The 17,664-nt window shown below is 35.3% G+C and overlaps 1 protein-coding gene across 3 annotated transcripts; it reads left to right on the forward strand.

The window, feature by feature from the left end:
* The first annotated feature begins 233 nt into the window (after positions 1 to 233).
* LOC133851306 (uncharacterized) lies at positions 234 to 14,572 on the forward strand. 3 transcript variants are annotated; one of them, XR_009895794.1, is made up of 20 exons: positions 234 to 381; positions 2,722 to 2,831; positions 4,135 to 4,293; positions 4,837 to 4,902; positions 5,009 to 5,098; positions 5,279 to 5,584; positions 5,814 to 5,911; positions 7,286 to 7,321; positions 7,453 to 7,573; positions 7,706 to 7,942; positions 8,177 to 8,272; positions 8,402 to 8,467; positions 8,657 to 8,695; positions 8,790 to 8,924; positions 9,758 to 10,119; positions 10,675 to 10,768; positions 11,780 to 11,968; positions 13,460 to 13,580; positions 14,103 to 14,179; positions 14,290 to 14,572. XR_009895794.1 is itself a non-coding variant. In XM_062287652.1 (20 exons), the coding sequence occupies exons 3-19, from the start codon at positions 2,733 to 2,735 to the stop codon at positions 13,556 to 13,558; spliced, it is 2,292 nt and encodes a 763-aa protein (XP_062143636.1). In that variant the 5' UTR covers positions 267 to 381; positions 2,451 to 2,501; positions 2,722 to 2,732; the 3' UTR covers positions 13,559 to 13,580; positions 14,103 to 14,572. The 3 variants fall into 3 exon arrangements, 2 of the variants coding, with proteins under 2 accessions (XP_062143635.1, XP_062143636.1); XM_062287652.1 differs by adding an exon at positions 2,451 to 2,501 and having other exon boundaries at positions 267 to 381; positions 14,103 to 14,572; XM_062287651.1 differs by having other exon boundaries at positions 14,103 to 14,572.
* Positions 14,573 to 17,664: the final 3,092 nt, after the last annotated feature.

Here is a 17,664-nt window from a genome sequence, read left to right on the forward strand (position 1 = left end):
AACAAAGCACACTCGCTAAGGGTCAATTGCGTAATTCAATATCCTCCTCATTGATTGCACGCCCTCATCTTCGTCGGGCAGTCCGGCCCCACCTAACAGACAGACGGCCAGCGAGGCGAGTACAAGAAAAATGCCCCACACCATCGAGTACAGCTGTGACTTCCTTCCCATATGTCTATCTGTTCATGCGAAATGACCATTGTAACCTGAATTAAACCCAAAAAACCGAGTCAAAAGGGACTTCGCCAATTGCCAACAATAAAATCGAAACCCACACAAACCATTTTTTTACTCTCGTTTCTCTCCCTCTCTAAATTTGGAACTTCGGCAGTGGAAGAAGAAAACAAGCTGAGAGAGCTTCAATTGTGTCTCTGATTCAAGGTTAGGGTTTCGCTTTGTTTTCTAATATAATATGGATCTTTATATGTTTATTTATTTATTTATTTTCTAGATTATGTATTTTTCATTTTTCATTTTTGATTTGTATTAATGTTTTTTTTTTGTTGGTTTTAGAATGACTTGGTTGGTTCATTATGCGTTGAAACCATAAATTTCATGATCCGATTGCGTAATTGGGTGAGGATCAATGGGGTTTTCCGGGGGGGTTTGCGGTGTTTGAAATCTTATACCGGGTCTTGTTTCTGTGTTTGTTTTCGATGGTGAATTAGGTGAGTCTTGGGGCATTGAGAGGTTTAGAGTTGGAATGGTTTGATAGGTTTTACGAGTGTGTTTGAGATAAGCAGCTTTGGGCTTTGTTGTGGTGACTCAGAGAAAATGTGGGGAGGATGGGGTTGAAATTTTGGGTGTTTGATTTTTTTTTTTATTGAACTGTGAGAATGTAGGGAATGAAGGAAGTTGAGATAGGCAAGAGAGAATGGGTGGTTCATCTCAAATGAGCCGAATAGAGCTAAATTTGGAAAATTATGAGTGTTTTTGGAACTGTGGAGCACCTTTTGCTTTCTCAGGCTGTTAGCGCTTTGTATAATAATAATAAGCTTCTTTGGCTTGATAGTATCACCAGCATGACTCATACTTGGTTATGCATGAATGGAGCTAGAGTTGGGTAACTATAGGCGCCATTGGGATTTTGGAGCTGACCTTTTTGTTTCCTAAGGTTATATCTCTTTGGGTATATGTATATATTAAATGTGAGGGGAATGATGTCTGTTTCACTGGAAAGTCTTACCAGCACGACTCGCACTCATGAAGGCTTGTCTTGGTCCCATGTGCGTGTACTTCTGTTGGTGGATCAAAGTTGAGTGATTTATGCTGCTATAGGATCTGATTTAGTTAATGATGGTAGTTGTTTTTTATAAATTGGTACTTGATTTTAAAGTTGCTTTTTGTTTTTTTTAAGAAAAAAAAAATTTGTTTTGGGTTGGGTGGGAGTTGAGATTAGGCCAAGGAAATGCCAGGAAGAAGTAGTAGGATGGGTTAGGTTGTTAAATCCATCACACACAGTATTTAGAAACTTCAATCAACCTGATAAATGTCACAACTTAACAATCAAAGGTATTAGCAGTGCTTCGACATTTTACAAGATTTTACTACACACATTGCTTGTTTTTATATGTACATATAATACATTATCCTCATTATTCCCCCTTCTACCCATCTTCTCCTCTTTTTCCTAATGGATTGCACTTCTATGAGATTGTAGCTTCTTGTGAGGCTACTTTTTTTTTTTTTTTTTTTTTTTTTCTTTTGATGAATTTTCTCTCAGAGAAAAAGAAGTTATGCAGTGAGAGATTGGGCCTCGGTATCCTTCTAAGGAAAACAATACATTATATCATAAAAGTTACTATTTCAGGATATGAATAAAAGAAAATTACTGTGAAAATATTCGTTCATGTTTGACAAGTAACAGTGCCAGTGGGGCCATGCTAGACTTGGGTATTGTTGGTCCATCTCAGCTTGAATATCACCTATTTGTATCCGGTGGGCACTGGCCTAGTTTGCCCTTGCCCATAGTTATAGGCTCTGGTTTTAGATGATGATGTATTTTGTACATGTACCAAAAGGTATGCATTTTGTTGAAAAGATCTAAGGCATTGGCAAGTGATAATCTCAATGTGCTCTCGATGGGTTTGTGTTCTTGCAAGGAATATTTTTCTAATGTAAGGGAAAATGTCAGGTCCTGTGACTTTTGAGGTGCTTGAGATGTGGTAGAGTTTTACGTGCAACATAGGTGAGCTTTCTTGGGGTGTGTTATAAAGGCCTGTAATTTGAGTCCATCAGGAGTGTCATAAGGGGGTTAAGAAAAAGTATTTTCATTTGATGTTGGGTATGAAAGTAAGGTCGTAATGTCAATTTTGGTTGTATAATTAATCTTCTTCTTTTTTTTTTTTTTTTTTTTTTTTTTTTTTTTTTTTAAATTTGGATGTGATCTTGGTATTGTATTCTTATTATCAATCTTCTACAATTCTAAATTTACCTTTTTTGCATGGTAGGTTGGGAAATGTAGAACTTTCTGCTCTTGGTGTTGTATTTATCAAATTGGGGTAAATTATTGAACCACTGAATCTTAAATGAAAAGGCGAAGAAAATGCTTAATAGTTACTGTTTTATAAAAGACCAGGATGCCAACTTTGGTATTATATTGTGGGAACCAAGGGTGTATGATAGCACTGACTTACCAGTTTTGAAGAAATCATGGGTGATTGACTTTAAGATATTTGTGGTTTCATTTTTTTTGATTTATTTGTTAATTATATGTTCCAGTGGTTTCTGAAATGCACCGTGTGGGTAGCGCGGGCAACACAAACAGTTCTTCTCGCCCTCGTAAGGAGAAGAGGTTAACATATGTGTTGAATGATGCAGATGACAGAAAGGTGAATTACCTTTTTTTTTTTAAGAAACTCCCAGCTTTAAGATTTTCTTTTTTCTTTTTTACCTTTGGGTTAAAGAGACACCTTCATTCTTTTGTCTCAGGTCATTAAAAGGAAGGTAAGTACTGGAGATTTTTTTCATAACCACAGTACACTGTGCTTACGAAATTGCTGTTTTTTCTTTCTTTCTTTCTTTCTTTCTTTTTTTTTTTTTTTTTTTTTTTTTTAGAGATCTGTCATTATCATCGCGATGTTGTGATTTTCTGTTGGTTGGCTTTTCTTTGCTTTATTTATTTTTTGATAAGATTGATGCCATGCTTCTCCTGATTTTAACTGAGTTCCCCTGATCCAAATAAAAAAAGAGTGTCTGTTGTTGTGTCCCCACCAACTACATAATACATTGAAGGTTTTCCTCATTATCATTGTTTCACTTCCTCAATTATCCAATTCAACTTAAGCTTGATATATCATTCCTTGTTCAAGCAACATATGATCATGTGTATTAGCAAGCATGTTCCCATAGCTGGGGCCCAACAGAAGTGTAAATCATTGAAGACCGGCAAGATTAATTTAGTTTTGCATATATAACCGCCTGCCTGTATATATATGTGTCTGTAATATACATGGGTTCTGCTGACTTGTTGAAAATTTCGCTATGCTTTTGTTGTTTGTGTTTAGATGCATTTATTAAATATTTTCCATGGATTCATGTCAATTCTAATTGTCTAATTTTACAAATTCTTAATTTAATTTTCTCTCCTTTTTCAAGTGTTAGGGCTGAAAGCACAAAATCCTTTCTGCAGGGGAATGCCTTCGTGCCCTACATTTCGTTGGAATAGGCGTCATAGGTTTTTTTTTTTTTTTTTGATTATAGAAACAAATGGTGTGTGTTGCTTAAGCTTGGACACCAACAGTCTTATGCAATTATTAGAGTACCTTCTGCCTTAACCTTTTCTAGCTTTGCAATTTTGCTTTCTGTGATGAAGGTGATAAAAAATCAGTCATTCATCACTAATTTGTGTTTTCACTTGAAAGAAGTATGACTATCTCCTTTAAATGTTGGTAGTTCATTTGAAAATTAAACGTTTCCAACAGTTTAGTTGTGGAAGTGTCAGATCCATAACTTAAGCGGCATCCCAATACATTTTGAACTCATCCATGTGCTCCCCCCTCCCCCCACCTTCCTTCCCTCTTCTTGGAGCTTTTATTGAATTTTTAGAGGAAACTTAGGGTAATAAATTACTACTGTTGATTGAGTTAATAAATTCTCATGTTATTGCGTTTTGCAATGTTTCTGTGTCTGCAGCATTCTGCAGGCGTAAATTGTTTGGCTGTATTGAAGTCATCAGGAACTGATGGGTGTGATTACCTCTTCACTGGGAGCCGTGATGGCACACTTAAAAGATGGACTTTGATGGAAGATGCAGCTACCTGCTCTACTACTTTTGAGTCTCATGTGGACTGGGTATGGTTTATCGATTTCTATTATGTTGCCCTTCTTACATTCTCACGTATCATTAGTTACTAAAAGAGATCATTGGATGCTTCGATTTTGACAGTTGTCATTTGGTAATGTTGCCACTTTAGTGATTGTTTTAAGCTTATTACTTGGTTGGGTTGAGAGGGAGCCAATTTAAGTTATTTTTCTCCAGCTGAATTCCAGTATCATAATTGCTGTTAGACTTGAGCGGCTATGCTAAAATAAATGAGGGGAAAAATAATAAAAGAGTATTAAACATGTTCAATGCTTTATGTAAGGTGCTTTTGTTAGATATTTTTGAGCTCTGGTATCTCTATTATTATTTTTTCAGCCCAGCTAATGTGGGAAAAGGGAAAAGAAAAGAGTGTTAGACATCAAATGTTGATATCTTCTGTTTATATAATATGTTTAAATATTGAGATTTATAGTTCTTCCATCTTTATAAGATATTAGTTTGTGATCCTGCTTTTACTGTATTGGATGTACAATTTATAATTGAGTATATGGGGAATGCCGCTGGTTGTGCAGGTTAATGATGCTGTCATTGCAGGTGATAATACGCTTGTTTCCTGTTCCTCAGATACGACCCTTAAGGTTTGTTAATTTTGATCATTATTGTTAGTTCTGTACTCTTCAGTATCTTTGGCTGTGGTATTGTTGACTGACATGATTATATGTTATAATACTTTTGATAAACCAGACGTGGAACTGTTTGTCTGATGGAACGTGTACGAGGACTCTCCGTCAACACTCTGACTATGTTACTTGCCTTGCTGCCGCAGAAAAAAATGTAATTTCTTTGTCAAATTTTCTGGACCTTATTCAGTGCATGGCTGCAAGGTTCCTGTCAGTGCATCCTGCTATATATATCATTTTCTAATTCAATATGATAGCAGAAATTGTGCTTGAGGCATATTATAAATTCCACGAAAGTCATTTTCTGATCCTTTTATAGTGTCATGCATTTTAGAGCAATATTGTTGCCTCTGGGGGCCTTGGAGGAGAGGTTTTCGTATGGGATCTAGAAGCTGCACTTGTTCCACTCTCAAAGTCAGGTGATGCAATGGAAGATGATTGTTCAAATGGTGTCAATGGTTCAGGGAACTCCCTACCGATGACCAGTTTACGTACTATAAGCTCAAGCAACAGCATTTCTGCGCACACAAGTCAGTCCCATGGATATGTTCCAATTGCTGCCAAAGGCCATAAGGAGTCAGTTTATGCATTGGCAATGAATGATAATGGATCACTTCTTGTCTCTGGTGGAACTGAGAAGGTATATTCTGATATTTGTGGTAACTGTTATACTTCTGTTATGTTTCTGCATTACCTATGCGCTTTTAATGATATTTCATTTACTTATTGAAAAAGTTTCTACATTACCTATGAAATTATTTGAGGTGGCTGTATTTGCACCTGTGTTGAATTGACTCTCATAACTTTTATCATTATATAAGGTGTGGATTATCTCATTTTTTATTTTTATTTTTATTTTTTTTCTCTAGGTTGTTCGTGTTTGGGACCCAAGAACTGGTTCAAAGACTATGAAACTACGAGGGCATACAGATAATATTAGGACTTTGCTTCTGGATTCTACTGGCAGGTACATTTTATTGGGTCTGCAGTTTTTCCTTGATTTATACACAAAAGTTACCTTGGGAAAATTTATAATTTTTTTTAGCTCTATGTTCAATTTAGGAATTTCACAATTCAATATCCGTAACAGGCGATAGGATCATAGGAATTATATTTGAATAGGACTGAAAACAATTTTACCCATTTCCTCGGATTGCATTCATTGACTTCAATAATTCTATATCTGAAATTTAATGTCATGTTATGAAATGTTTTCATAAACTTGAATAATTGGAGGGAGTCTTATTCTTAATTTGTTCAGAGAGCTTGTCAAGTATTCTTGTTATATGTGATAACATCTGAGGCGAGTATTTTAAAAAGATGACCGACCGCTAGAATGTCTATTAATAAGTATTTTGGCATGTGCTAGAGAGGAAGATAGTTTTACAATTTCCCTATTCTATAGAAAGAAGTGCAGAAGTCAGACCCATGTAAGATAATAGTATCTTACAGTTAGGGATACTGTTCAGTAGATCTGCTCATCCAAAATGTTTAAATAGGTTAGTATTAGTGAAAAGAAAGGATGAGAGCATGTCTATTTGTTATAAAGAAGTTGGCGGAATTTAAGGGAAGCTTCACATCTGTTAATGGTCCTTGTAGGACTACCCTGCTTTAGTTTTTATAAAAAAAAATTGGTGGATCTGCTCAAGTCTACCATACATCTGAAAGAAGTTTTCTTTGAATGATTGTGCGCAGACACTTCAACAGTTGGCAGTTATATTTACAGTGTCGTAAAATGGTGTTACTTCATAATTTTTTTTCTTATGTTTGGGTTGATGGCTGTAGTTTCTGTCAAAATTCCATTCTTGATGATAGACATGTACCGGTGAATGTTATGGAAATTGGGTTAACTGATATACTATTGAATGTCTAACCATTATCTTAAATCTTCAGCGTGCAAAATGACCAGCATAATCCTTTTTCCTTGTTTTGGGTAAAAATTTGAATTCCATCCCTACCTTTGTTTTAGATACTGTGCTTACACTGGGTTTGGCTGAAATATTTCAGTTGGGGCTCATGCTTTTCTCGAAACCTAGTTAATTGGTTGTTGGAGTTTGGGCTATCAGTTGCCTAGTTTTCAGTGGATATATAGGTTGAACCCCCACCCCCCCCCCCCCCCCCCCCCCCCCCCAAATTTTTTTTTTTTCAAAATGCAACAATCCTTCCGTGCAAATTTGCTTTCATAGCACCTCACATACACAAGACATACCGAGACCAACCATCTTTATGGTAACCATCCTGATTGGGTGTTTCACCTATGCCGTATTCATGTGTGCTGTATTTCATTATATTTTTTGTTTGTGCAAATTAGTGATGGTTTTCGTAAACTTCATTCTTGCAGATTTTGCTTATCAGGATCTTCGGACTCTATGATCAGGTAGATATCTGACAATTTTCTTCTTCTGTAAAATAATGATGTGTCGTATGTAAGCATACAGACGTGTATGTGCATAATATGAGCACTTGTCCTTTGGTCATAGTTAACCAATTTTCCACCTCTCTTTATAGACTCTGGGATCTTGGCCAGCAGCGATGTGTGCATTCCTATGCTGTGCATACAGATTCTGTTTGGGCACTTGCCAGCACTCCAACATTTAGTCATGTTTATAGTGGTGGAAGAGACCTTTCTGTGAGTACTGTTTTCTTGTATAAAATAACTAATTTTCAAATTATGCTCTATTGTCCAGCTTTTCTTGATTGTCTCTTGCTATTTAGCTTTCATGCTCATCTTTTTGATGCCCAATTCTGTTTATACCCTCAGTTATACTTGACAGACTTGGCGACAAGAGAGAGTCTTTTGCTCTGCACAGGGGAACACCCCATTCTGCAATTGGCTTTGCATGACGACAGTATATGGGGTGCGACTACTGATTCTATTGTCAATAGATGGCCTGCTGAAGGATGTAACCCTCAGAAGGTCTTTCAAAGAGGTGGTTCTTTCTTAGCTGGAAACTTATCCTTTTCCCGGGCAAGGGTTTCCTTAGAGGGATCTACCCCTGTGAGTAATGCTTCTTTCTGTTTCTTCATAATTTGTATTGATTTGATGATGTTATTGTGTGTCTGAGTTCTTTGATGTGTGTCATTATTGGACACTGGTACATCAGCATTCTGGAGTTTTTTTTGTTGTCCTTTTAATTCTTGAATTTGTTTCTTTTGGATGTTTGCATTTTGGGGATTGAGCTTAGTGTTCTCTGACTGATTGAGGTACTGGTCTTTTGGCATTGTTGTGTAGGTTCCTGTTTACAAAGAACCAACACTTACCATAGCTGGAACTCCTGGAATAGTACAGCATGAAATTTTGAATAATAGAAGGCATGTGTTGACTAAGGTAAGCATGATGCTTCCCTCATATTTTACCATGATAAAAATCATTTTGTTATTTGTAATCTTTAGTTTTGAGCCAATGTGTTAGCCCCTCAAAATGAAACCTCATAAAATCTAAATCTCTCATTAACAGGATACTGCTGGTTCAGTCAAGCTGTGGGAGATCACCAGGGGCATTGTGGTTGAGGATTATGGAAAGGTTACACTAGTTCTTTTTCTATGTACTTGTGTCTGACTAGAATGATATGATTGTTCACATGGCATTAATGCCTGGTTGTGCAAGGGCCTGGGTTATTTCTTGCAATATATTTTCATATATTAGTAAGTTTATAATTTTCATTTTGGGAGAACCCCATAATCATTCATGCTTTTATTGTCAATATTCTAGGTGTCATTTGAGGAAAAAAAGGAAGAGTTATTTGAGATGGTATGATATCTCTCTAATATAGCCTATATGAGAGACATTGCGGTTTCACTCTGACAATTCTGATTATTTTCATTATGATCTTGTACTGCTTCAGGTAAGCATTCCTGCATGGTTCACAGTGGATACCAGGCTTGGAAGTTTATCTATCCATTTGGACACCCCACAATGCTTTTCGGCTGAGATGTACTCAGCTGACCTTAACATTGTGGGGAAACCTGAGGATGATAAGGTATACACATTTAAATTACAAGCTCATACTGTTGCTTTATTTATTTATTGTTTATTTTTAGGATACTTTATTTGAATGGATTTGTCCTCCCTTCTCCCTCCTTTCGTTTTCCTTTTTTCTTCTGGGGCTAGGATGGGGATATGTTATATGTCTTGTATTCTATATTGAGGTCATTCATGTATTGATATTATTTGTTCTTTGTGGATATTCAACTTTGCACGAAATGGTGGTACATTACAGGTTGAAATATGTGATCATTTTCCCTTTACCTCTCTCAATTGTGAATGACTTTTCTGATTCTAATCTGATGCCCGTTATTACCATGAAATGATGAATGTAGTGTTTTTTCGACTCAATAAAAATGTTTATATACTTATTTCTTTTTGGCTATTCTAAGTCCTGGTTTTATTTTGGCTTGCTTCTGTTGAATATTTATTCAGTTTCGTTTCTTCTGAGAGATTGAAATTGTTGTCTTATATCTTTTGGAATATATTGCTTCTTTTGAACGAACCCTATAAACCAGTATGATCAGAACATGGTCTCAAAAATTTCAAAGGTCTTATGTTTGGTCATAACATTGTGACACCACGTATAAGTTGCTGAGTGTTATGATCCTCTGGTTTCCCAAACCATTCTAGTTGTTCTAAAATGTGTTAGATTATTCACAATTTATCAGTTTCATTTTTGTCTGTTGTATTGTAGAGGATTTTTCTCTTTATATGACCGTCAATAATAAGAAATTAAGATGCAAGTTTCACAATCAACCGCTACTCAAAACTTTTCTTTCTGTACATTTTCATGAAACCTTTGTTGCATGGCTGGTATTTTTGCAGGTTAATCTGGCTCGAGAAACCCTTAAAGGACTCTTGGCTCATTGGGTGACCAAAAGAAAGCAAAGATTTGGAACCCTACCTTCAGCCAATGGTGATGTGTTACCTGGGAAGGATATTAGCCATAGAAGTCTTGTGCATTCAAGAATTGAGGTTGATTCTAATGCCGACAATGATGCCATGGTGTATCCTCCATTCGAATTTTCAACTGTTTCCCCTCCTTCCATAATAACTGAGGGCTCCCATGGAGGTCCATGGAGAAAGAAAATTACCGATTTGGATGGAACCGAAGATGAGAAGGACTTTCCTTTCTGGTGTCTGGACTGTGTGTTAAACAATCGCCTACCTCCCAGAGAAAATACCAAGTAGCTTTCTAACTTTTAATACATTTGCTTTTTGGTTGTAGAACTGCCTTTTCTAGTTTCTGTTGTGTGTTTGCCAGTTGCCTGGTACTTTCTGTTGGGTGTTTTTACCAAATTGAAGAAATAAACTGGGAAATAAGTCACTATCTGTTAAAATGTTTCTGATGTATATGCTTGCTTATATCAATGTTTTCTGCATGGAGCACTTGACTCTAGCATTCTGTTCTGCTAGAATCTAATAAAACTATTATGAAATTATGATTCTTGTATATGCTTGAGTAGTTGATAAAAGATTCTTCGCCTTACTGTCTTGAGGATTCTTTTGCTTTGTCTCCTTGAGGCTGCGATTTCTTCTTATTCTTTGGTTAGGTTTTGGAAGTTGTTTTCAAATTCTTGTTTAGCTGGATTTAAAAGAAAAGGAAAAAAAAAGTCTCTTGAATTCTTTTTTTGCAGGTAGAATCTCATTGTGCTGAAAGAGTGCAATGAATACACGTCTTTAGAGTATTATTTGCCAACTAAAGCAATTTTTCACCCAGCAAAAGTTTTACAATTCTGCAGGTGCAGTTTTTATTTACATGCATGTGAAGGTTCATCTGTCCAGATCCTGACACAAGGGAAACTAAGTGCACCTCGTATATTGAGGATTCAGAAGGTGAGTTTTTTGGTTTCTTTTTAGTGAACAGACAAGTTTTCACATTATTATTTTTTTTATTAAATCACCTTTGTCTGAAGAGGATTCTATTTGGATTTTTGATGACATACTGAATTATTGGAAACTAAATACTGTGTTACATCTGCAATAGAAAGAAAGCATTGGGTTTGGGTATAATTTCCTTCTTTTACATATGCATTGTGAAGGCCAAGACGAGATGCAAGAAAGCGGAAATTGACTAGTACATCATTTTATGTGGATTATAATTGGTGCCTTGCTATCTTCAATATAAGAGACAAACATAGTAGCTCCTATATTTTTATTCTTATTTACTTCTGAAGGCTTGCTGTTGGTTCATTTTTACCTTCCATATATTTGGACAGCATTGGGTTTGGTTATAGCAGTAAGTGGGATCTCAGGTCGTCAAACAAAAATTTAAGTTAGACTGGAATTATATGTTTGCCACTTCATTTGCAGGGAGGTTATTCTGTATAAAAAGTGCTAATAGCTCTGGATTTTTTCAACTTAAAGTAGTGTCTTGTTTTGCTTTGGTCTCTTATATGCCATATAGTATTGTGCTTGTAGAAACAAAAAGCAAACGTAACAAGATGACAATCACTTTTAACGTTTCACTGCATTATTAATTAGTTGATGTTTTACTGCACATAATTATTCTCCTTGATCAACTAATAGTAGAATCAAGCAACGAGTTTCCCCTGGATCCAAAAGAAAAAAGAAATGAAATGCTTTCTGTGATGGAATGTTGGTATGACAAGCCTCCGGTAGAAAGGTAAAATTTTATGGCTGTGTTCTGGTGGGTATGGCTCTACACATGCACATTCTCATGTGCATAAGTTTGACATGTATTGACATAATGCGAGTGATTTTCATTGATTGGAGGAAATATCAACTTTCTTGCTTCAGGTCAATGTTATGTTATATTAAAGTGCTTCTGCACGGTTTGGAAGAATCTAGTACGAATAATGCAGATCTTTTGCTTTGTTGATGTAGGTCATTAATTATGTCGTAGAAAAGATGGTCCTTGACAAACCCTTGGATGGTGGAAATCCGGATGGAACATTTGCTCCTGGACTGGGAGGGCAGTTACCGCACTCAGTGGTTGGAGATGGATCTTTTCGGTCTGGATTGAAGCCTTGGCAAAAGCTGAAACCCTCCATAGAGATATTGTGCAACAATCAGGCAAGCAGATTTACTCCTTGGATGTATAGTTTGAACAGATGAACTTTTTGATGAGATTCTGGCTTATAAACCATGATTTTTTATGGTGCTGGAAATGTTTAATAAAATTAGAATGTGTGAAAGAGAAATATAGAAACAACAAAGAAAATAACTTGATAAATCTTGTTCTGGAAATTTTGTACTCCTTCCCGCCAAGATGTCCTCTTTGAAGTTAGAATTTCATTATAAATCATGCATTTACTTGTTGAATTTCATTTTCCAACTATGCCCTCTATGTTTGTTGGCATTCAATCTGGGAAAGGAGGAAAGGTAAATTTGTCGCCCAGGGATCATTGGAGAAAGTGAGGTATATTTGTGCCTTAACTTTTCAAAATTGGCAAATATTTATGGACAGTTTCAAAAAGTAACAAGAAAATCTGAGTGGAATTGAAGTATCTTGTGGTTGATGTTGAGTGAATCTGATGCTCAACCTTGATTCTCATTCCATACTTGACATGTACAAATGATGCATACGAGTTGCCTGAATCTTGATGCTACTTAGTTCTATAGCATATTGACATTTTATTTTTGCTATTGGTTTAGTTAGTTATCTAACATGTTGATTAGCCTTGGCATGTTCTTTAAGATTGTGCCAATTTCAAAGAGTCAAAATGCCTTAAAACTTGGCAAGACAGTTGCCAGTTTAGGATTTATGAGGGGTTGAACTATTGGAACCTCTTTTGTTACTTGAAATTTGTTGTTTTTGATGGTAGTCATCTAAATTACAAAATTGCTATGACCAAACTGTGTATATGGACAAACTACTAATTTTGTATTTTCAGAAATTATTGAATAGCAAGTTTCACCGTGATCATACAGGGCATTCTTCTCATAAAAGAATCTTTTACCTTCCTATTTCCGTTTACAACCTCAAATCCATCTCTTCCTTCGAAGATATTGAATATCTAGAGCCGTTCTTCCTTCTATATATTGTTTGATTTTGAATTTGTTGTTTGTCTTCTGAACTAAATGCTGCTGGAGTACTGAATGAAGTGTGGACGGGCTTAAACTGAAATTTATTAGAAACTATCAATCTAATATATTACAATATTTCGTACTCCAATTTTGCCATCTTTCTGTTTTCTTGATTTTTCTGTTTCTTATTTTTATTTTATTTTGGTTTTTATGTTTTATTTATTTATTTTTTTTAAAAAAAAAGAATTTATGTTATAAAGTCTAGGAATTGATTCCCAATGCTCAAGCTACACAGCTTGCAAACAGAATCTGACTGTCTTCTTTTAGAGTTAAATTGAAGTCTTCAGGAACCAAAGTTTATAGTGGTTCACCTTTGAGACTCCTTTGAGAGCTCATATATTGGTTAAAGAAAGAGCTCAATGCATTATGAAGAGCTTGATTTGATTGATGCCAAGTTTAAATGAATGGATTTGCTTTCAGTATTCTCCTGTGTCAGCTTTGGTGCGCATTTAGAAAAACTATTTTACTTTTTTCCAGGTCTTGTCCCCAGACATGAGCTTAGCCACAGTACGGGCTTATATATGGAAGAAATCTGATGACCTTGTTCTCAATTATAGAGTGGTCCAGCCCAGGTGACTCATATGACATCCAGGAGAAGGTGTGTACTGACCTAATTTTACTATTGGCTTGTTTGTTTTTTTGGTGTCTCTCTCTGAACTATCTTCCAGTGCGCCATATTTGTTGCATTTACAAAATAAGTGATGATTTATGGCATGTGGAAACCATTTTATTGCAAAACTATCTTAGGTAGACAAAAGCGGAGGAGGTGGATTATCGTATTGATATATACAACTTTTTTTTTTTTTTTTTTTCTTTTGGTCTAAAAAAGGTTGCAACTTGATTTAAGTTCTGATGAAGAAGTTTGAATAGTGTTTACATTTTGATTAGAGCTAGACAAAAATTAACTTCACAGTTTTTTAGATCAAGGTCTTCTTATCTCCTTCTCTGCCCCCAATGTATCCCCCACACACACCGAAGAAAAGGGGGGGAATATTAATCGAGTGGTTGTGGGATTTCCAGTTCTGACCTGATAAGTTTGTGTTCTCTCTCTATCAAGAAAAACAATCAGCTATCCAATCGTGTCTTAGCAAATTTCAAGTGTGGTTATTAATACTTGCAGGTGATCTTGTGCTTGTGTAAAATACTGGGAATATGATGATTCTTCACGGGTGCTTACAGTGATCGAAGTAATATCAGGTTTGTAAATTTGGAAAACCAATTGGTTGCCAAGTATAGCTGCATTCTTCAAATGTGAGAAGTTTCCGGTTTGCAGTTTCCTAGTTGAACAGATGGTATTATTTGTCTAGCCAGCAGGCAAACTTTCAGTGGATGTTGCACAATTATAATGGAGCAGAGTCTGCATGCAGAGCAATATTAGGGTTTTTGACTCGAGCAGAATTAATGAAAGTGCCCTTGGAATTTTTCTGAGGAGCTAAATTTAGGGATATTATGATGTCGAAAGCTTTGTAGATCTGTAGTGTGGTCAACATACCTAGTCACAGAAACTCTGTTGTGAAGGTTATATTTTTTTTTTTTTAAAAAAAAAAAAAAAAAAATTCCTTCTGGAAATAAAGCATTTTCCTTGTCTCATATTTGTTATCTGAGTTATGTTTCTAGATATTCTTTTTCCCCAATGCACTGCTTCTCTTATGTAATTTGTTTTTCCAAAGGTACTAGTGATTGATATTCCATAGCTGCTGAAAATGGGGTTAGAAAGCCAATGGTTTCAAGGCTGGTGTAGTGTGTTAGTGGAAGTCTTCTAATTTTCCCTGTTTAACATGAGAAAATGATGTAAATTTTATATCCTCGATAAATGCTGCCAAAAGTGGCTTTAAATTCTTGGTACGCTGCCCATGTGCGTGCCTCCTGAGTCCTGGATCATCATCATCAATGTAATTGTCGTCGCATTCGTCAAAAAAGAAAGAAAAGAAAAGTCTTTTCTTCCAAAAAAAAAGAAAAAGAAAAAGAAAAGAAAAGAAAAGTTTTTGGGATCCGGAAGATTCGGAAGGAATCCAGCCAGTTGCTACTTGTATTTGTTGACAATCTCCCAGCATTAACGTAGACCACTGACCACCCATGTGCCGTGGGAAAATTAAAACATCAGTTTCTGAAAAACGTACTCTAATAATAAGTGCCCCACGACCCCTATCGATCATGATGGTCGAGACAAAAGACAAAAAAGAAAAGAGAAAAAAGAAAAAATCATTGCATTATGGACCTCCTCCCCTCTGCCTAGTGGCTGCCCATAATACAGGATATAATCTGTCTGGTCGCTGTTAATGGCAGTCTTCTTATCTATTGTTGGTGCTATTCAATTAACCACATTACTGAGACTACTAGAAAGTCATTTTAGACAATATCACTAAATTGACTCACCAAAATAAAGAAGCTACTGGGAATATTCTATGTATGTTGTTGGGCAATGGGCACCCTCCCTCCATCTTGTTGCAGCTGGAAGCGTCACCCCAAACTGGCTCCTTTGTGAACCGCTTTAGAAACCGCTTTTTCTGACGACTCTTTTCGTGGCGTTCAATACAAAAGAAATTTGGGCCGAGTCAATTTTGGCCCATCTCCAGTTGACGAATGTTGTTGTCCGTCACTATTTTAGTTGTTTGGGACTTTGTTGTTGGGGGCTCCCAACCTCCTAAATCTCTTGTAATTTAATTTAATTTTTTTTTTAATGAGCTTCTTGTCCTTTTGGCCTAAAAAATAAGAAGAAGAAAAATCAGACTCCTAAAAGCAATGTTTAGACGTGTAGAATGCATTCCATTACGCATTGAAAAAAAGAAAAGAAAAAGGAATAATCAGCGGCGGACTTTTCATTGACAAATTTGGGGGCTAAATTAAAAATAAATAAAATAAAATTTAGGGGGCGGCAAAACTAAAAAAAAAAAAAAAAAAATTAAGGGTAAAATTATATATACAGAGATGGAGCTTGGGGGACCAGGGGCCCCCACCCTTGAATAGGTCCACCCCTGGGAATAATACTTTATATCATACTAATATTTTATAAATATCTCACAAACTAACGATAATTACTTGCAACTTTGCAAGTTGTGACGTGGAAATTGAAAGGTGGCCTGCTTTATATATCCGCCGCCCCCAGTCCACTCTTGTAGATTTTTTGGTGACGTTTGGGGCACGTGACGTTGATGCAGTTGAAACCCAACTCTTTGCATCCACTACCGGCCAGTCAACAAACAAATGTCATGTTAGTGGGATTCGCTTTTTCAGTTTTCTATGTCGGCAGGCAATATGTCGTGACTCATGCCTTACAAATTATTTATTTAACTCCCACATATATTATTATTATTATTATTATTATTTTTTTTTTTATATCTATGCACGGCCATTTCTTAATAATAATCATAAAAATATTGAAATGCCTTACAAATCAGATTTATTTAGCTTATGATATGGGCTTTTGAACCTTTTGATATTGTCCTTTCCCGGGCTTTTCGATTCAATAAAAAATGTCTACTTTATTAAAAAAAAAAAATTGAAATGCCAATACACTTTTAAAAAATTTGGAATGCCCAAATTACGGTAAAGCTTAGTGAGTTTCAAAAGTAGACTCGGCCCCTATTCAAGACACGAGCTCATCGAGTAGTATTCAGATCAAAACTCTTTGTTTCGCTTGCTCCTCAAAATAAGAATATGTTATATAAGAAATCAATATCTTATTTCATAATTTCACTCAACTTTCCTCTTCCCTATCTTAATGTATATTCAAATAGTGGTTCACAATATTCTTAAGTAGAGAATATCAATTGCGTATTTAATGAAAATTCTTAATCAAAAGATGGTAATAGGCTACACTAATATTCACATCATTACAAATTCAAGGTTTGGTTGTATTTTCATTTTTCTTTTGCATAAATATAACGATGAAGAATTGAAATTAAATAGTGACTTTCTAATCTAACGATACTTTTCCTATGTTTTAAGACAAAAGCTTAATTTTATTTTAAAAAAAATGAAAAAAAAAACTGTAATATTTATAGACAGTTATACGATTTTCATATTGTTAAAGTATTGATTATTTGATTAAATTTCTCTTCTTATCAGCTTAAGCTTTTGGGACAAGTGATTTAACATGGTATCAGAGTCAAAGGTCATAAGTTCGAACATTAACTCCGTCATTTACCTCCCATTTCAATTAAATATTACACGTGTTGTGTCTCACCCATTAAAAGAAAGTCTCAACCCACACGTAAGGGAGAATGTTAAAGTATTGATTACGTGATTAAATTTACCTCTTCTTATCAACTTAAACTTTTGAGACAAAAAATGATTTAACATATATAATTAAAATAATATGACCCTTAATTTTTTAATTTTTTTTCCCCAAGCATTTGATAACAAATATTAACAAAGGATACTTACAAAAAAAAAAAAAAAAAAAAAAAAAAATTAACAAAGGAACATCGAGATCCTAAACCCAACCACTATCTTTTTGTCTTGAAGTGGTAGTCAAACTTCCATTAAGATCCCATACCCACCTAAACCCATGATCTTTTTGTCTTTAAGTTGTGGTCTAACTTTGTCATATATTTTTTTAGCTCAATTTCGTTACTTTACATTTTTTTTTTTATTATATATATATATATATATATTTTTTTTTTTTTCGAACTAAAATCCAAATACTTCAAAAAGTACACTCCAGAAAAAACCAACTAGGT

Source organism: Alnus glutinosa, chromosome 12, assembly GCF_958979055.1.
Source record: "Alnus glutinosa chromosome 12, dhAlnGlut1.1, whole genome shotgun sequence".
Classification (NCBI taxonomy): domain Eukaryota; kingdom Viridiplantae; phylum Streptophyta; class Magnoliopsida; order Fagales; family Betulaceae; genus Alnus; species Alnus glutinosa.

Bases quoted from the DNA above. Each gene is read 5' to 3' on its own strand.
- LOC133851306 (XM_062287651.1), top strand. From the start codon at position 2,733: ATGCACCGTGTGGGTAGCGCGGGCAACACAAACAGTTCTTCTCGCCCT. The intron at 7,322-7,452 runs GTAGATATCTGA...CTCTCTTTATAG, and splicing joins TCTTCGGACTCTATGATCAG to ACTCTGGGATCTTGGCCAGC. The intron at 10,769-11,779 runs GTGAGTTTTTTG...TTGTTGATGTAG, and splicing joins GTATATTGAGGATTCAGAAG to GTCATTAATTATGTCGTAGA.